General features: G+C 39.2%; 1 protein-coding gene across 3 annotated transcripts in view; it reads left to right on the top strand.

The window, feature by feature from the left end:
* LOC150078999 (uncharacterized protein KIAA2013 homolog) overlaps positions 1-21,393 on the top strand; it is a 349,674-nt gene that overhangs the window by 81,556 nt on the left and 246,725 nt on the right. For all 3 annotated transcript variants that reach the window (XM_090382754.1, XM_090382753.1, XM_090382752.1), the window contains exon 3: positions 3,454-3,557. In XM_090382754.1, the coding sequence (XP_090238880.1) occupies positions 3,454-3,557 (104 nt within the window). The remainder of the gene's footprint in view (positions 1-3,453; positions 3,558-21,393) is intronic.

Below are 21,393 nucleotides of genomic sequence, written 5' to 3'. Positions count from 1 at the left end.
AAGAAAAAGAACAGGTGCATGTATACTTGCGTGTACACCAATACTAGGAGTTTAGTAAATAAATTTGATGAATTTGAGGTATTGCTCAAAACATCAAAGGCAGATATTGTGGGGATTTCAGAGACGTGGTGTCACACAGACATAAGGAATGCAGAACTAGAATTTGGGGAGTACAATGTCTACAGAAAGGATAGACAGGATAGGAAGGGAGGAGGGGTTATGCTATTAGTTAAAAAACACATAATATCCAAGGAGGTGAAGCCAGTCGACATCGCTGGACAGTGCAGTGTCGAGTCAGTTTGGTGTGACATAAGCATTGGGAGATCAAAATTGAGAGTAGGAGTGTGCTATAGGCCTAATGACTCTGATGAGTATAATAAGAAACTGTTCGGAGAAATAGAGTGGGCCAGTAAATCAGAGAGTCTTATAATGGGGGATTTTAATTTCCCAGATATTGACTGGAATTTGGGGGCTGATCACTCACACAGTAGCAAGGCTTTTGTGGATTTATTGGATGATTGTTTTTCTACATCAGCATGTTCGGGAGGCAACTAGAGGGAGTAATACTCTTGATTTGATTATCAGTAGTGATTCTTCATTCATTAAGATCTGCAAATGAACCACATAGGTGGTAGTGATGTGATCACAGGTGTTGCTGAAGTGAGTGACGCAAGAGGTAACTACCATTAGGGATAAAGGGAAGGGGTATGCTTCGAAGGCGATACAATGTACTGAGGCGACTTCATGGAACTGAGACAGTGGGTTCAATCTGATGTATTGCCAAGCATTCAAAATGGGGAAATCAAGATCCAAAGAACTTATCTTGGAAGCTACTAGGCTTTACTACTACATACTAATAAATATTATTCAAGGTTTAGGCCTAAATGGATGTCAGATGAACTAATAAGGCATATGGCAGAGAAGAAAAATGCATGGGATACATACAAATTAACACGTGACACAGACAACCTATGATTAGATACAAGTTGACTTACCAAGTAAGGAGGTTAGGCAGGCGAAGGCAGATTACGAGAGATCCTTGCAAGGGATGCACGAAGAAAAACAGCAAAGCAGTTCTTTACTTATGTAAACTAAACTCTAGAAGGAAGGGGATGAATCAGATTGGTCCACTTGAGATCGATGGGTCAACTGTTGATGAAGCCCCTGTCAGCTCAGGTAGCTAACAAACTAAATGAATATTTGCATCGACATTCACACATGAGGAGTTATTCAGCGAGGGAATGCCAGGGGTGTATTCAACTCTAGCAGTAAGCTAGAGAATCTTGTAATAACTGAAAGCAAAGTGGAGGAGAAATTGTTGAAGATAAACACAAGAAAGGCACCTGGGGTGGATGGGATCTATCCAGTTCTATTAAAGGAGGCAGCAAAGGAAGTAAGCAAACCCTTAGCCATAATTATGAGAGCTTCCTTGGACTCAGGGGACGGTACCCATGGACTGGAGATGTGCAAATGTGACCCCAATTCACAAAGGGGGGATCAAAGGCTGACACAAGTAATTATAGACCTGTGAGTTTAACTTCTGTTCCCGGAAAATTAATGGAGGCACTGGTTAAAGAAGCACTGCAGGATCATCTAGACAAGACTTCAGTTATAGCTCGGACTCAGCATGGTTTTGTTAAGGGGAAGTCTTGACGGACAATTGATTGGATACTATGATGCAGCCAATAGCAGCACTAAGAATGATGCAGGGAATACTTGATATTATATACTTGGATCTTAGAAAGCTTTTGATACTGTTCAACATGGAAGTCTGCTTAGACAAGGCTTTGATAGTGTTCAATGGAGAGGCAAATTGCTGCTAGGTAGGGGGTTGAGGTTTGTGGAGGAAGAGGTGAGAGTGGTAATCAGAGAGTGAACATGTCATCGTGGACTATTTGAGTCTATGTAGTGGAGTCTCAGGGTTCAGTATTGGGTCCTTATTGTTTTCTGTATTTATAAATGATGATTGATGGTATATCAAGCTTAATGTCCAAGTTTGCAGACGATACGAAGGTGCTGGACTGATGCTGACTATGCTGCAACAACAGGATTTGGAAGGTAGCAGATGGGCTTCGAGGTGGCAAATGAAGTTTAACATTGACAAATGTAAAGTACTACATATGGGAAACAGCAACCCCAGAGCAACGTATCAACTCTGTGGTACTACACTGACAGTGGTAGAGAATGAAAGGGACCTGGGGGGTGGTTGTGCAGGCAGATATGAAGTTCTCTGAGCAGTGCAGACGGGCTGCAAGAGTGCTCATGGTGTATTGTAAATGATATATAGGAATTTTTCTAGCAGGGATAAGGAGGTGATTATTCCCTTGTATTAAGGGCACACTGAGTACAGGCCACCTCATAGAGTACTGTATAGCTGGGCCTGGAGCCTCATTCAAGAGGATGTAGAGCTGCTGAATACAGAGAAGGGCAACAAGATTGGTGAATGGTGACAAGGGTGTTATGAGAAGTTAACGTTGAATGTCTGGAAACTAGGCACAGCGAGGTGATCTGATAGAGGTGTACAAAGCCTTGAATGGTTTGAGCATGCTCAATGCTGATGGGATTCTTCCTCTTGCTCAGAATAATCGCCTGAGAGGGCATAAATTCAAATTGAGGAAAGACAGATGTAGGATAGATTGCGGAAATTTGCCTTTAGCCAGCGGGTGGTTGGTAGGTGGAACAGACTTCCATCCCTTGTCGTGGAAGTTGATAGGCTAAATAAGTTTAAGGCTCAGCTGGACAGGTATTTCGAACGAACAGAGGGGTGAAGTGGAAGTGGTTATTTTTATTTATTTATGTTACTTTTTTTTTTTTTTTTTTTTTGCTGATGCTGCATAAGCTTGCTTTCTTGCATCAAATGCCTCTACTAATGCTAATGCTAAAAATAAGAAATTAAAATGTTAGCTTAATTATACTGTAACATACACTTTTTTTTTTTTTTTTTTTTTGTATAAAGAGCATTTTTCCACAGAAACTTTCATTCATTAATAGCTCAGCATGGATGAGATGGAGATGGCAACTATGGATTATGTGGTGCTTGCTTCTGAGATAGTTTGTCAGACAGCCTTTGTTCCATATAATTGCAGTTTTTTTTCTTTTACTTTTAGTCTAATGGAAGTATTTTGCTAAATTTCTTAATATCTGTTAGCAAGCTTTCTGAATATTTTATGAAAATAACCCCAGGGGTTCAGATATGGTGAATATGGGCTTGGCACACCCAAGGTCCTGAGCTAGATATCTCTCAGGGTAACTCGGGAATTTTTTTTTTTTCGCTGGTGCAGCATAAGTCTCAGACTTCTTGCACCATATGGCTAATAATAATAATAATATTCTATTAAAAACTGTATTAAAAGTGAATTATTTTTGTTGTTTAATCAAATTTTATTGTATTGTTTCTGATAACCTTTTTAGTCCTTTTATAAATCCAAATTCAACTGAAAAATACTTTTACAGATCCAGAAAATCCTTCTTATTGATAATTATTATACTAGGATTACTGCTGTATATTGGTCCTTCTGCATTCAGATGGCTCAGGCAGAAAACACCAATAATGATAGGTAAGCATTTTCTCCATTTTTAATTATGTTGCCATTAACAAAGTGCAGCATGTTATTTTATACTAGACTACGCCAAACCCACATGTTTCCTACTAAAAATACTGAAATATAAACCTCATTCTACAAGTGGTGGATATAAAAATTGAAATGCTTGGGCACACGAACTCTACAGCATGCACATAAAGCAGGGGAACACCATACATGAATGATTAACTGGTCTCATGTTCAGATTTCTTCACAGCATTATTAACATACAGTGGATTCCGTTATTTGGGCCACCGGTTAATCGGGGCAGCTGTTTATTTGGGGCAAATCTTAAAAAACAGAAACCAATCGAGAAAATAGCCGGGGTTTACTTTGCTTGATTGGGACAAAATTCTGTTTAATCGGGGCAGGAGACCGCAGCACTGGAGATTACCCTACGATTTTCTCCGACCGTACCACGTAGTTCGGTCGAAATTCTGGAGGTCACAACCATAAAACAATAAAATCAATTAGCAGTCACCTGTTTATTGGACTTTTCTGTTAGTTGAAATCTATCATAAATGAACAGTAAACTCGATTTTACTGAATTTGCGATAATAACGACAGCTGGAATTCTATGGGTTATTATGGTGAAATGTGTTTACACTTCCATGAAATCTTCAATCATATAAAAAAATTAATTTTCAGATCTTTTCTTCATTCCTATTTTTAAAGCTTTGTAACTCGTTACTCCATTCTCACTTGTGTGTATTGTGTTACTTGCAATTTGTGTGTGCTGTGTTCTTTGTTATTGATTGCTTTTCTTTTTACTGTTTTAAATTTTACCCCACCCACAAATGTCAGTGAACAGAAATGTCAACTAGTAGCATTAGCATTAGTAGAGGCATTTGATGCAAGAAAGCAAGCTTATGCAGCATCAGCCAAACAAAAATAAAGTAAAATAAATAAATAAAAAATAACCACTTCCACTTCACCCCTCTGTTCGTTCGAAATACCTGTCCAGCTGAGCCTTGAACTTATTTAGGCTATCAACCTCCACTACAAGGGATGGAAGTCTGTTCCACCAACCAACCACCCGCTGGCTAAAGGCAAATTTCCACACGTCTATCCTACATCTGTCTTTCCTCAATTTGAATTTATGCCCTCTCAGGTGATTATTCTGAGCTAGAGGAAGAATCCCATCAGCATTGAGCATGCTCAAACCATTCAAAGCTTTATACACCTCTATCAGATCACCTCGCTGGTGCCTAGTCTCCAGACACTGTAATTTGCAAAACTTAAGCCTTTCTTCGTAAGAGCACCCCTTTGTTCCATTCACTAATCTTGTTGCCCTTCTCTGTACTCGTTCCAGCAGCTCTACATCCTTCTTGAAATGAGGCCTCCAGACCTGTATACAGTACTCTAGGTGTGGCCTGACCATTGCCTTATACAAGGGAATAATCACCTCCTTATCCCTGCTGGGAAAATTCCTGTATATCATTGACAATACTCCATGAGCTACTCTTGCAGCCCGTCTGCACTGCTCAGAGAACTTCATATCTGCCTGCACAACCACCCCCAAGTCCCTTTCATTCTCTACCACTGTCAGTGTGGTACCACAGAGTTAATACGTTGCTCTGGGGTTGCTGTTTCCCATGTGTAGTACTTTACATTTGTCAATGTTAAACTTCATTTGCCACCTCTCAGCCCATCTGCTCAACCTTTCCAGATCCTGTTGCAGCAGCATAGTGTCAGTAGTGTCCTTGACAACCTGCCAACCTTTGTATCGTCTGCAAACTTGGACATTAAGCTTGATATACCATCATCAATATCATTTATAAATACAGAAAACAATAATGGACCCAACACTGAGCCCTGAGGGACTCCACTAATAACATTAGTCCACGATGAGCAGTGTCCATTGATTACCACTCTCTGTCTTCTCCCCCTCAACCACCCCTTTATCCATAGCAGCAATTTGCCTCCAATGTCACACTGCTCCAATTTGTACAGCAGTCTTCCGTGTGCAACAGTATCAAAAGCCTTTCTAAGATCCAAGTATATAATATCAAAGTTATTCCCTGCATCCAGTTCTTTTGTGACTGCATCATAGTATCCAATCAAATTGGTCAAGGCAAGACTTCTCCTTAACAAAACCATGCTGTGTCTGAGCTATAACTGAAGTCTTGTCTAGATGATCCTGCAGTGCTTCTTTAACCAGTGCCTCCATTAATTTTCCGGGAACAGAAGTTAAACTAACAGGTCTATAATTACTTGTGTCGCCCTTTGATCCTCCTTTGTGAATTGGGGTGACATTTGCCCATCTCCAGTCCATGGGTACTTCCCCTGAGTCCAAGGAAGCTCTCATAATTATAGCTAAGGGTTTGCTTACTTCCTTTGCTGCCTTCTTAATATAACTGGATAGGTCCCATCCACCCCAGGTGCCTTTCTTGTATTTATCTTCAACAATTTCTCCTCCACTTTACTCTCAGTTATTACAAGATTCTCTAGCTTACTGTCAGAGTTGAATACACCTCTGGCATTCCCCTCGCTGAATAACCCTCATGTGAATGTCGATGCAAAATATTCATTTGGTTTGTTAGCTACCTGAGCAGGATCATCAACAGTTGACCCATCGATATCAAGTGGACCAATCTGATTCATCCCCTTCCTTCTAGAGTTTACATAAGTAAAGAACTCTTTGCTGTTTTTCTTTGCTTCCCTTACCAAAGATTTCTTGTAGTCTGCCTTTGCCTGCCTAACGTCCTTTGTAACTTGGTTACAGATCAACCTGTATCTATCATAGGCTTCTGTGTCATGTGTTAATTTGTATGTATCCCATGCATTTTTCTTCTCTGCCATATGTCTCATTAGTTCATCTGACATCCACTTAGGCCTAAACCTTGAACAATATTTCTTAGTTGGTATGTAAAGCCTAGTAGCTTCCAAGATAAGTTCTTTGAATTTGCTGTTGGTAACATCATCAGTTGGTCCCACTGTATAGAATTTAAATACTGTCTCAGTCCATCGTAGTTGCCTTTACGAAAGCAAATACCCTTCCCTTTACCCCTAATGGTAGTTATCTCTTTGAGTAAATCCCACTTCTGCACACTGTGATCACTGCACGTAGTGGTTCATTTACCTGCAGATTCTTAATGCATGAAGAATCACTACTGATAATCAAATCAAGAGTATTACTCCCTCTAGTTGCCTCCCAAACATGCTGATGGAGAAAACAATCATCCAATTAATCCACAAAAGCCTTGTTAGCGTGTGTGACCAGCTCCCAAACTTCCATCCCTTGTCGTGGAGGTTGATAGCCTGAATAATTTTAAGGCTCAGCTGGAGAGATATTTCGAACGAACAGAGGGATGAAGTGGAAATTTTTTATTTATTTATTTATTTATTTTTTTTTTTTTTTTGGCTGATGCTGCATAAGCTTGCTTAATTACTGAATTATAATTACTGAAACGTAGAACTGGGATATTATAAGATTATATTAACCAATCAGATTAATGCCAAGTATCTTTTCCATGGTTGGCTAATTATGTATATTTTTTATTGAATTTAATATTTATGTTTAACCATTGTTGCCTAGGGTCCGGTTTGATCTTGGATTGCTTCAGGTATTTTAAACTACAGGACGGCTTCTACATTTCTACATTTTTACAATTTAACATTATTTCATTCCTGCATAATATATATATATATATATATAGGTATAGGTATATATATATTGAGGTACTATCACCTTCCTATAACCTTGTTTCCGTTCTCCTTTCTTTAGCATAGCTGACTATCTTTTATCATCAAATAACAAGTTTATAAAGCATTATTGGTTCTCTACTATCACCATTATTTGGTTTTTACATTGTTTTCATGGTCTGGGCTATCGGTCGGGCTAAAGTCATCTAGCTTGTTAACCACCTTAAAATTGTTTCCCCCCCACCTTATCTAAATATCTCATACTATAATCTAGTATATCTTAACGAATTATATATCCTTATGATACCTTATGATTCATCAGGTATAACAAGCAGAGGACAACAGAAACTGATAGCTCGCTAATTGTAGGTAAACACATTGCAAGGGTTAGCCCTCGATAAAGTCCTTTGTAATGTGTATCCACCAATCTATACTGCAATTGGCTTGACATGGGAATTTAGTAATTATCCTTATTTATTTGTTTTATTTTGCCTATAACAATTATATGTTTCCCTACTAGGTTATACCATGGACCAAAGTCAGCTAGGATTGATATCACATCCCTTAGTTACCACCTACTCGTTCATACTATGTTCATAGTTATTAAGACTGATGTAATGTTTTATCTAGACATTGATGGCATTAATCAGCTCTTCTCACCTTTATTAGGTCTTTGATTTTTTGGTTTTTGCTATAGTTTCCACTGTTTGCATCACCTTCACAATTGAATATTTTACCTTTCAACTGTTAACTATTTGCCATATCTACTATATATATATATATATATATATATATATATATATATATATATATATATGTGTGTGTGTGTTATGAAAACCCCAAACACGAAAGGTATTAGAACCTATACTACTTAGTACAGTGCTTGGGTTGGAGGTTGAGAAGATGAGAGAAGATATTTGTTGACATTAGACTTGAACTTCTGTAGACTGCAATTTTCAGGAAATACGTGTGAAGGAAGGTTGTTCCAGAAAACGGCAGTTGAATGAATAAACGAGGAAGATAAAAAGTTGGTTCTGAGAGTTGGAAGTTGGATAGTAAATGGATGTTGGTGGCACATGATCTGACTGTTTTGAAAGAGAGAGCGGGAATTATAGAAGCCAATTCAGAAGAACAGTGCCCATGGAAGTATATGTAGAAGAGGCATGCAGCAGAAACAGTAAGTATATGAGACAGAGAGTGGAGACACTCAGAGAGGAGTCATTAATTAACCTAACTGCCCTCTTCTGAATGGAATCTAGAATCCTGAGAGAGGTTTTGGGGGCACCGCCCCAGATGTGGGAACAGTATTCCATGGTAGGGCGGATTTGCGATTTGTACAGAGTGAACAGCTGTTTGGAAGAAAAGTAACGCCGAGAACGAAAAAGAAAACCACTTTTTTTAAATGCAGAGGAAACAATATTTGTAATGTGCTTGTGCCGTGAAAGATTAGAAGTCAGGGTAATCCACAAAAGAGATATATAATTTTGCATAGAAATCGGAGTGTCACCAAAGATAAGCATAGGAGCAGAAGAATCCTTTTTGCGAGATATAAGACAACACTGAGTTTCAGAAGGATTGAAATCAACTAAGTTGTCTATGCCCCACTGGAGAATTACCTGGAGATTGGCATTTAAGGAATTGGTAGCGGATGTTCAAGAAGCTGAAGCTGATTGAGCTGGGAAAGTGGAATACAATGTGCTATCTTCAGCAAAACTATGGATAGGATTTCCATTCAATGGAAGAAGGTTATTAATATACAAGAGGAAAAGAGTGGGCGAAAGAACTAAACCTTGGGGTACACCAGCATTAGTGGAGAAGTTAGAAGACAGAGAGCCATCTACCATCACCCTCAGTGAGCAATCAGAGAGAAAACTGGATAACAAATTACAAAAACAGTTGGCAAACCATAAGATGGAAGCTTGTTTAGAAGATCTTCATGCCAAACATGATCAAAAGCCTTTGAGATGTCATGAGCAACTGCTTCTGTTTCACCAAACTTTTCCATTGAATTTGTCCATATATCGGTAACATAAGCCAAAATATCACCACAGGATCAATACTGACGGAATCCATAATGGCGATCGTTGATCAGACGGAAGGTTTCTAGGTATTTTAAGGGTTGGCAGTTAATTGATTTCTCCATTACTTTAAAAACCAGTAGAAGTAATTGCAATGGGATGATAATTGGGTGGGAGGGACGTGTCACCCTTTTTACGAACTGGCTGGATATCAGCAAATTTCCAAGCAGAAGGAAAAACATCTTTGGAATAAGAAATTTCAGGAGCATAGGTTTTGAGAACAAGTGGAGATTCATCAAATCGAGATTCGTCAAAATTCTTTTGACATCCTTTGACGGAAGACCACACGAGGCATTGAATGGAGCATGTTGGGAATGGTGGGAAGTGTTTTACCAAGATCATTAATACATGAGTTGGAAGAAAAATGGGATACTCACAGGTCCGCTTTATCCTTGGATGAAATGACAACAGACCATGTGGTTTTGATAGAGGTGGGAGCAGAGATGGGCAAGAGACCAAAATGCTCGGCTACCATTAGGGCAAGAAACAAGCTTTCTTTTTAGCCTGTTCAAAATCTAGTTTGGATTGATTAATGACCACTTTACAATTGTTGCGAGCTTTGGTGTAGGCAGAAAATGAAACTGTAGAATTGGAAACAAGCCAATTACGATAGGCAACATTCTTCTCTTGAACAGCCTTAGCACATTTATTGGAAAACCAAGGTTTAGACAAAGGACGCGAGTTTAAAGTGGAGTGTGGAATAAAGGATTCCATTCCTACAAGAATAATTTAACTCACACAATATGAGCAAACGTAGACATCAGAAGTTTTGAAACAGTAATCCGACCAAGGAAAAGAAGAAAAGAAATCTTGCAGGTCATTCCATTTTGCATTCCTGTAATGGCAACCAATACAAGCTTGGGAATAGCCATGAGATAAATGCTCCATTGGAGAAGAGACAATCACCAAGTTGTGATCTGAGGTACCTAAAGAAGAACTTAGAAAGGTTGTTTGTGAGAAAAAGATCAAGCGTGTTGGCTGTATGGTTGGCATTGTCCGGTATTCTTGTAGGTAAATGAACAATCTCTGAAAGGTCATTATTAATTGCAAAAGCCTCAGCATCTTGACCAGCTCGGTCAGTGTGACTAGAAAACGGAAGCCAGCTTGAGTTGTGAACATTAAAATCTTAATTAAAGTTGGACTGGAGAAAGTCAAGTTACAAAGACAGAAAGTCAAAGAGTTCCAAGTGATTAGTGGATTTGGAAGAACGGTAGTGACAACAGATGAATTTGACTCAATGAGGTAGAGAGATTTTAAGCCAGAAAAGATCGAAAAGAGGAGATTCCAAATTACCAAGTCTCTGACAGGGAATATCAGAATGGACATATGCACAAGTACCACCTTTGAGGCGAAAGGAATCATACAGCGAATAATGTGGGCAACTGAGATGAGCAGTAGTTGAATCAACTGATAACTGAGATTCTGTCAGAAAAAGTACATGGGGTTTGGCAGACTGCAAGTGGAAATGGACATCGTTGAGATTAGAATTGAGACCACGAATATTTGTGAAATGAACTAGAAAGTGTTTGAGAGGGTTAGATCTTTTTGCAGATAAGCTTACTCTCTTAGTTTGACAATTCATGGTGTATTCAATTGTAAGGGGGGGGGGGGCATGCTGTATGAAGTAATGAAATTTTTGGATATGGCGTACATATGGTAAGAATATACCCAGATCCTTGACATAACGTGCCCTCGACAATGGCCCCGCATGCACACCACTCGGACTCCCTCCAGTCACTATCTGGCAGAGTAGAGGTAGCAAGATTATACACTAGCTGATCCGAAAGCCTCCTAAAGAGTTACCAATATATTCGGTCCGGTGTACTAACTAGCGGCTGATGAACATCTCGCCATGATGTTCATCATGATGGAAGAGATGGGGAAGGGTTGACCGGAACTTAACTTTGGAGACTAATCATGGGTTCCACCACTTCAAGCCTCCAATAAGCAAAGTGGTGGTATTGCACCGGTAGATGAGAATCATCTACCACCTAGTATTTCATGGTAACACCGAGGGGCTGCATTCCTCCATGTGGTGTGGGTGCCACACCTTGCCCCTGCTTACATTGGTTCATACCTGCGTGGTTACCCAGTGTGCTTGTGCATGGACGTTATACCCAGGATTACTAACAGTCTCACCATCGCAATGGTGCAAGCAGAGGATTTGGCTGTCACAGCCTGTCTGGACTTCGCCGAAATTGGGTCTACTTGACTTGAATGTAACCCGAATATCAGTTCCATCAGCTTTTTAGACTCCCAGGTAGCAAGTACAGCTTATCTGGCATATCTGAGAGAATGTTTGTGAAAACCTCATGGACTAAAGTCTAATGTATTAGTGGAGCCTGAGGGATCAGTGCTGGGCCCATTGTTGTTTTCTTTATTTATTAATGATATTGATGATAGTATATTAGCATTAGCATTAGTTGAGGCATACAATGCAAGAAAGCAAGATTAAGCAGCATCAGCCAAAATAAACCATTCATTTCATCCATCGATTCACTTCAAATGCCTGTCTAGCTCAGCCTTAAATTTATTTAAGCTATCAACGTCCAGAACAAGAGATGGAAGTCTGTTTCAGGAATAAACTACCCGCTGGCTAAAAGCAAATTTCCGCACATCTGTTCCAAAACTGTCTTTCCTCAGTGTGAATCTCTGCCCCCTGAGGTTCATAATCTGAGCAAGAGGAAGAATCCCATCAGAACTGAGCTTGCCCATCCCTTTCAATGCTTTATAGACATCATTCATATCACCTTGCAGATGCCTAGTCTCCAGGCACTGCAATTAGTAGAACTTAAGCCTTTCGTGGTAAGAGCACCCCCTTTGTTCCCCTCATTAATCTTGTTACCCTTCTTTGTACTCGTTCTTGCAATTCTACATCCTCCTAAAATGAGACCTCCAACCCTATATACAGTACTCAAGGCGTGGCCTGACCGTGGCTTTGTACAACGGGATAATCACTTCCTTGTCTCTGCTAGCAAAATTCCTATATATCATTGACAAGACCCTCTGAGCTGCTCTGGCAGTCTGTCTGCACTGCTCAGTGAAATTCATATCTGACTGCACAATTACTCCCAGGTCTTTTTCATTCTCCACTCCCCTGAGTGTAGTTACCACACAGTTGGTACGTTTCTCTTGGGTTACTGCTAACCATATGCAGTACTTTGCATTTGTCATTGTTAAAGCTCAGCCCATTTGCCCAACATAATCTAGATCCTGTTTCAGTAGCATACTGTCTTTACAACGTTGCCTACCTTTTTATCATCTGCAAACTTGGACATTAAGCCTGATATACCATCATCAAATAACTGATGATTACACAAAACAATGGGCCCAGCATCAAACCCACATAGTATCCAATCAAATTGGTTAGATAAAACCTTCCTTTAACAAACCCATGTCCACTAATAACATTAGCCCATGAAGAGTCCATTGACTAACACTCTCTGTCATCTCCCACTCAACCATCTCTTTATTGATTGTAGCAACTTGCCCTTAATGCCATACTGCTCCAATTTGTACAGCATTCCATGTGCAACAGTATCAAAAGCTTTCCTGAAATCCAAGTATATGATAACAAAATTATTTTTTGCATCCAGTTCCTTTGTGACCATATTATAGTATCCAATCAAATTGGTTAGATAAAACCATCCTTTAACAAACCCATGCTGTGTCTGAACTATTACTAGAGTATTGTCTAGTTGATCCTGCAATGTTTGTTTCACCAGTGACCATTATTTTCGCCAGAACACAAGTTAAACTAACAAATCTTTGTGAATTGGGGATAAATTTGCACACCTTCTGTCCATGGGGACCTCCTCTGAATCCAAGGAAGCTCTCATAATTATGGCAAAGAGTTTGGTTATTTCCTTTGCTGTCTCCTTTAATATAACTGGATAGATTCCATTAATCCCGGCTGCCTTCTTTATGTTTAACTTCAACAATTCCTCCTCCACTTTGCTCTCGGTTATTACAAAATCACCTCACTTCCTGTTATAGTTTGATAAACTTCTGGCTTTCCCCTGCAAAATACTCATTCAGTTTATCACCTACCTGAGCAGGATCATGAATAGTTGAACCATCTATATTAATTGGACCAATCTGATTCATCCCTTTCCTTCTAGAGTTTATAAGTAAAGTCTTTGATGTTTTTCTTACCATCCTTTGCCTAAGATTTTTCGTAATCTGCCTTCACATGCCTAACTTCCTTTGTGACTTGATTACAGAGTAGCTTATATCTGCCATAGGCTTCTGTGTCACCCGATAATTTATATGCATCCCAGACATTTTTCTTCTCTGCCACAAGCCTCATTATTTCATCTGACATCTATTTAGGCCTAACCTGTGAACAGTATTTCTTAGTTTGTAAGAAAAGCCTACGAGCTTCCAAGATTAAGTCCCTGAAGGCTTCCCATTTAGAATTCATGGTTGGGAACGTCATCAATTTATCCCACTGCATAGAATTAAAAACTATCTGAGACCACTATAGTCACCTTTATGAAAGCAAAAACCCTTCCCTTTACCCTTCCCATCTTTAAGTAAATCCGACATCAGTATATTGTGATCACTGTCACCCAATGGTTCCTTTATCTGCAAATTCTTAATGCATGAAGAATCACTGCTTATAATCAGATGAAGTCTATTACTCCCTCTGGATGCCTCTTGAACATGTTGCTCTAGAAAACTGTCATCCAATAAATCCACAAAAGTCTTGCTTGTGTGAGAATGACTAACCCACAAGTTCCAGTCAGTATCGTGAAAGTTACTGACCTCCTTTAATTTAACTGGATAGATCCCATCCACCTCAGGTGCCTTTATTAGGTTTAAGTTCAATAATTTCTCTTCCACTTTGCTCTCAATTATTACATTTTGGCGCATTATAGCCTTAGTTGCTAATGCGCTAATAAAACCCAACAACCAACCAACCAATCTCAGAAACAAAATCATTAGCTCCCTGTTAGTTTAATAAGCTTCTGTCCACCACTTCCTTACAGAATTCCTCATGTATGAATGTAGATGCAAAATACTTGTTCAGTTTGTCAGCTACCTGAGCAGGATCATCAACAGTCAAACCATCAATGTCAAGTAGCCCTACCTGATTTATCCCCTTCCTTCTAGAGTTTATATAAGTAAAGAAGGTTTTGCTCTTTTTCTTTGAATCCTTTTCCAAAAATTTCTCATAATCTGTCTTTGCTTGCCTAACCTCCTTTGTGATTTTATTACAGACTAGCTTATTCCTACCATAGGATTCTGTGTCTCCTGATAATATATATGCTTACCATGCATTTTTCTTCTCTGCCCCGAGTCTCATTAGTCATCTGACATCCATTTAGGCCTAAACCTTGAACAGTATTTCTTAGTTGGTGTGAAAAGCTTAGCAGCTTCCAAGATTAATTCCTTGAATGCTTCCCATTTAGAATTTGCTGTTGGTAACATCATTAGTTGGTCCCACTGTATAGAATTGAAAAACTATCTGAGACAACTATAGTTACCTTTCCAATTGCAAAATCCCTTCCCTTTACCCTTGATGGTAGTTACAGCTTTAAGTAAATTCCACATCAGTACACTCTGATTACTGCCACCTAGTGGTTACTTTATCTACAAATTCTTAATGCACGAATAATCAATGCTGATAATCAGATCAAGCGTTCAAGTTTCCTCTTGAACATGCTACTGTAGAAAACAGTCATCCAATAAATCCACAAAAGTCTTGCTAGTGTGCAAATGACTAATCCAGAAGTTCCAGTAAGTATCCGGAAGGTGCTTCCGTAAGCAGGTGGGCGGGAGCAGCAGCAGTGCGTTGCACACGCTTCTTGATTAGACCGGGATTCAAGCCCATGACCACCAAATAGGCCAAAAGAAATACCTAACACAGTGATTTTCAACCTTTTAATATATACCTATATAATAATTTTATTCTTTATATAGAGGTACTAAATAAAGATCAATTATAGATCACCACATTAGGCGAAATATCAGCCTAATGTGGAATATCAGTCTAAATGTTTTTGTAGATGTTACAAAATTTGGCTGGGTTGTTAATGACAATAATCAACGTATACTACTGCAACAACTAGAAAAATTGGCAGATGGTGTGAAAAATAGGACTTCAAGTTTAACTTTGAAAATGCAAATACTACATATTGGTAATCACAGATTAAAAGACCAAATGTTTGTTTGGTTTGTTAATCTGGGATTACTACTACAAAGTGTATTTCAGATTACTGTTAATCTGGGGTTACACTGACATGAGCTTTCCTGGCAGTGTCTGCTTGCTCTCTGCACACTGCCAGGAAAGCTCATAGGGTTTCATTAATAATATACAGGAATTTTGATAAGGAAGTAATTATCCCATTGTACAAGATAATGGTTATCCTTCATATTCAGCAATGCATGCAGGTAGTGGTCCTCATTTTAGGAAGGATGTAGATTTGCTCGAACGAGTGCAGAGAAGAGAACAATATTGGTGATGAAAACAGAAGGGGGCTCTTACCAAGAAAAGCTTACCATTTCTTTCAAAACCATAGGCTTGCTGTTCCTAGGGAGGTGCCCTTCACCCCGTCCCCATCAGGCTCCTGCTATGAGTTAGTTCCCCAAATATCTCCTCCTGTCAGCCTTGGTCCTGGCCAGGGGTAAATCCTATTTGGAGGTGAATTGATTTTTCTGCTCATAGTGTAACAAAAATGGTCCCATTCGTGTTTACACATTATGGGAACCCTCTCTATGTCCTAAAAAAAAATTTTTGAAGAAATATATATTAATTCCTCTAACTCAGAGGTTCCCAAACTTTCACGACACCCTTAGTGTCCCAGTAATTTTTTCACGGCACCTCTAGGCCAAAAGAAATAACTAACACAGTGATTTTCGACCTTTTAATATATACCTATATAATAATTTTATTCTTTATATAGAGGTACTAAATAAAGATCAGTTATAGATCACCACAAAATTTAAAATATACGGTACAATGGATACTGTACACCTTTTTATAATGAAATAAATGTATAAATTTCAAAAAAAATAAAATAATAATAATAACTTTAAGTAACTTAAACCACAATTACACGACATCCCAAGAATGTTGTTGCGGCACCCCGTTGAAAACCACTGCTCTAACTCATAGACTAGCAATGGGTGGGAGCTCTTTTTGGCTAAATTAGTAACAAACGGGTCATGGGAACTAGCTGAAAACCCCTGGAGAAAGGTAATTTTACCTGCTCTCCACAATGGAACCATTACAATAAATGTTCAACCCTCCTATCTTCTGCTTCTGATGACTGCTTTCAGCTCCTTGAACAGTATTTCTTAATTAGAATGAAAAGCCTAGTTGCCTCCAAAATTAAGTCCCTGAAGGCTTCCCATTTAGAATTCGACGTTGGTAACATCATCAGTTGATCCCACTGTACAGAATTTAAAAACTGTCTGAGACCCCTGTAGTCACCTTTACGAAAGCAAAACCCTTCCCTTTAGCCTTGATGGTAGTTACATCTTCTACAAATTCTTAATGCATGAATAATCACTGCTGATAATCAGATCAAGAGTATTACTCGCTCTGGTTGCCTCTCGAACATGTTGCTGTAGAAAACAGTCATCCAATAAATCCACAAAAGTTTTGCTAGTGTGCAAGTGACCAATCCACAAGTTCCAGTCAATATCAGGAAAGTTAAAATCCCCCATTATAAGACATTTTGATTTACTAATCCACTCTTTCTCTGCACAATTGCTCATTATACTCATCAGATTCATTAGGCCTATAACACACACCTACTCTCATTTTTCCTTTCCCAGTGCTTATGTCACACCAAACAGACTCTACATTGCATTGTCCACCGACATCAATTGGATGCACTTCCTTAGATTTTTTGTTTCTTAACTAACAGCATAACCCTTCCTCCCTTCCTATCCTTTCTGTACACATTTTATTCCCCAAATTCTAGTTTTGCACTGCTTATGTCTGTGTGACACCATGTCTCTGATATCCCAACAATATTTGCCTTTGATGTCTTGACTAGCACTTCAAGCTCATCAAATTTATTAACTATACTCCTAGCATTGATGTACATGCAAGTATACATGCCTGTTTCTACTCTTAGTTACCATAACACAGACCATGTATTTATTTGTTCCACTATGACTCCCAGCAGTCCTGGAAATCTCCATTGCCTTGCTTTCCAGGCTGCTGCTCATTCTAATAGAAGCAGTGCAAGAATCACTTTTGCCTCTGCCTGCGGCCACTGTTAACTTTTTAGTCTGTGTATCCCCCTCCCAATCTAGCAGTTTTCCGAACCATCTAACACTGCATCGATAGCCTCAGAAAATAATCTTGCACCCTTTCTATTTAATTGTACCCCATCCCTGTAGAAGCAGTCTCTGCTGTCAACGAGCACAGACCAAGCTGAAAAAAATTCTACCCCTTGAGCCTTGCACAATCTCTCCAGGGCCGAATTGAATGACAAGGCTGTCATCGTATACTCCCTCCTATCGTGTCTTGGCAGAATTGCAGAGACTTTCACATTCAACCCTAACTCGTGACTTTTTTTCAACATTGAAAAAAAGTCTCTTCCTACACTTGATTCCTCCGCCTTGACTTATGCTCAAGTAATATATGGTTCACCTAGTTCCCCAGCACCTGAACTAAAGATCATCTCTTCCTTAACAACCACTGTTGCAACCAAGCCTGCTTCAGCTCCTGCTCAACAGAATGTTATTATTCTAAAGGTAGAAGAAAACTTTAATCTGGGTTCAAGCCAAGCTATCAAATCAGAAGTGACCAAGGCATTGAAGGAAAATGCAAAGGACATTAAAATAAAAACTATGAGGCTTATTTGTAATAAGGGCATTGTTATAGAGACTGACTCTGGGGCTGATGCAGCAAAGATTGAATCGTTACCAGCCTTGTCTAAAGTGGGGATCTCCTCATCACCCCCTAAAAAATCTGACCCAGTCATACATATTTTTGATGGGGAGAAGGACTTATCCAAAGAAGAGTTTCCTGAAGATCTTTACTTCAAAAATCGGCCAGACCTCAATATTACACTTTAGGAACTTACTAAGGAACTGTCATTTCGATTTACCACTAAGTGTATATCCAAAAGTGGTATACATTGGGTCATTAGCATTTCTCCTCGGCTATATAAATTAAAAGTTACAGAGTCTGCATCGGGTTTACTGTCCACAAATTTAGATCTTTTGTTGTGGTGACGAAATGTTACTCTTGCCTAAGCTTCGGCCATACAACTACCACATGTTGACAGGAGTCCCCCCACTTGTGGTCACTACTCTAAGCATGGTCATGTGTTTAGCGAATGCCCAAATACCTCTGAACCTCCAGTAAGTGCAAATTGCAAATCTAGAAAGGACTCCAGCCACTCTGTTCAAGATTCACAATGCCCAGAGTTTATAAGAGCTAAAGAATTGATAAGATTAAGAACCAACTATGAGAAATGCATCTTATAACCATTCTGCTACTGCAGATGGCTCTATAGCTTCTGACTTGCATATCCTTCAACTTAATGCACACAAGTCTTGTCTAGTTGCAGATGAAGTTCGGCAATATCTGGATGTTCACCAATTTGACATACTGGCCCTTCAAGAACCATGTTATCATCAAGGCAAAGTTTCCGCCTGCCCTCTGCCCATGTGTGTCATTCAGCCCGATCATGTTGAGCCCTGCTCTGCGTTTGTTATCTCAAACGCTAATCTGAATGTTGTCAAAATTAATAGCCTTACCACACAACATGCTATTTGCATTCTTGTTTCCACCTCTAGTACCTCTTATTTCCTAGTTTCTTTATACTGTCCACCTACTTCTCATATCACTGTTTATCTTCAATACTTTGATAATCTTATTGCTGCTGTTCGTTCCACACACCTTTTCATCATGTCAGATGCAAAGTCTCTACGCTGGTTCTCATCTTCCTTTAATGCTAAAGGCAGACTTATCGAAGAATTCTTACTCTCTCATCACCTTGTTACTCTCAGCCAGCCTGACGTGCCTTGTACCTTCAGCTCTACATCTGGAGAGAGTAATATTGACATAACTGTGACTGCATATGCCAATGCTTCCACTGTTTCTGATTGGTCTGTTAACTGTGGCATTTGCTCTAGTGATCACAGAGCTATTACCTTTGTGATTAAGTCTTCTTCTCAGGACACTTCTTTTCTTTTGCAGGACCTTCGCCACTTTTCCCTTAAATGTATATTATGGCCTCTTTTTGATGATTCTCTCCAGTTCTCATTCACAGACTCTATGTTGAATATTATTGCTAATTATTCTGCATCTGACTATGCAATGTATGTCCAGGATGGTTTGTTTATAAGGCCTGCTCTCATGCTGCAAAGAGGAAAGTGTTGCCTAAACATCCAACACCGTGGTGGAGTCGTGACTTGACCATCTTATGCTGTCATGTGTTTTGTGCTCGCCAGTCCTTCTAACGACGTTGTACAGCTGGCCAACCGCAGATGTTGAGCAGCTTAAAAATGAATATCGCAACCTCAAAAGGCAATATGCCAAGGCCATAAAGGACAGTAAAAGATCCACTTGGAAAACATTTTTTAACCTCAGATAATTCTGACCCTTGCTGTCTCGTTCATCGTTTCTCTAAAAACAAGGCTGACCCTCCACAAAGTTACCACTTTGTTGACTCTCACAATGCTGAAACTCTGACTTGGACTAACACTGTCAATGCCGTACTTGATGCACTTCTTCCTTCAGATGACCCATGCTGTGATCTTCCTATTCACCAACAAATTAGGTCTCTCAACGGTGCCTGTCTTACTTCCGAATTCACTCCTTGCTTCAGCCAGGCGGAGGTTGATTTGGCAATCAATAATAATTTTTTATTATTGATTGCCAAATTTTTATTAAGCATTTTTATTAAGCAACTACACAAACTGTATCCATCTGTCTTTGTCACACTGTATAATGTTGAATGAGGCAACTTTTCCTGTCCTTTGGAAGATGGGATTTTTAAAATTAATTTCCAAATCTGGTAGTCCTATTTCTGCTAAAGCCTAGCGTCCTGTTGCGTTATTGTCCAACTTGGGTAAAAGTCTTGAGCGACTTATTGCTACCTGTCTAGATGGTCTATTTACTGAATGCTCATTAAAGTCCTCTGACCAGTTTGGTTTTCGTCCAGGCCATGGAACTGAGGAGGTTTTGGTTGAACTTCTCTCCAGAGTAAACAGCTGCACATTTAAATATACTATGGCTATTTTCATAGATTTCTCTGTAGCCTTTGACTCCCTTTGGCGGGATAGTTTGTTTGCTCACCTCAGGGCTGCTCAATGCTCCTCACAACTCTACAACTTAACCTGCAACTACTTTCTCCACAATTCTTTACAAGTAATTTCTGTAACTCAGCAACTTTGTTGCTGAGGCTGCCCACATGGTTCAGTGTTTGGTCCACTCATCTGGAATTTGATTCTAGTTCAACTCTCAATGCTTCTAAAATAGCATATGCCAATGATTTAACCCTTCTTGTCCTTGGTAATTCTCGTGTTTCTTTGGAAAGTACTGCCAGTAGCATTATGAATAATCTGTGCTCTTGGTCCATTATTAATAAACTTTCCATTTCTTCTAACAAGACTAAGTTTCTTTATCTTAAGGGAAACCTTAACATTTTCAGGCCTCCAACTGTTAAACTTTTTGATCATTCTCTCTCCCCATCATTGACTCACATAAATTTTTGGGTATTATTATAGATCGTAAGTTAAATTTCCAGGAACATCTTCCACCTTCATAATAAAATAGCCAAGTATACATCTGTGCTTGTCCGTCTTTTGCATCACTCCTGGGGTATTAACTATCATACCCTTTGTCTTTTGTACAAAGTGGTGTTTGTTCCGATCTGTACCTATGGCACTGGCACCTGTTTTTGGTATACTAAGAAGATTATCATCCAAGAGAAACTCTCCTCTGTCCAGAGACGTATGCTCTTAATGATGAGTTGTGGGAACTGGGTCTTTCATAATTTTTAGCTTTTCTAATATCCCTATACTTTGAAACCCAAATTGGTAGATGGTTATAATTTTTCAAGAAAAAGAACAACTGGTACCTCAAATCCTCCAAAGTCTACGATTATGAGGTTTTC

Source organism: Mastigoproctus giganteus, chromosome 10 (assembly GCF_048544385.1).
Source record: "Mastigoproctus giganteus isolate SK-2022 chromosome 10, ASM4854438v1, whole genome shotgun sequence".
In the NCBI taxonomy this organism is placed as follows: Eukaryota; Metazoa; Arthropoda; class Arachnida; order Uropygi; family Thelyphonidae; genus Mastigoproctus; species Mastigoproctus giganteus.
This window is presented reverse-complemented; position numbering and strand designations above follow the sequence as displayed.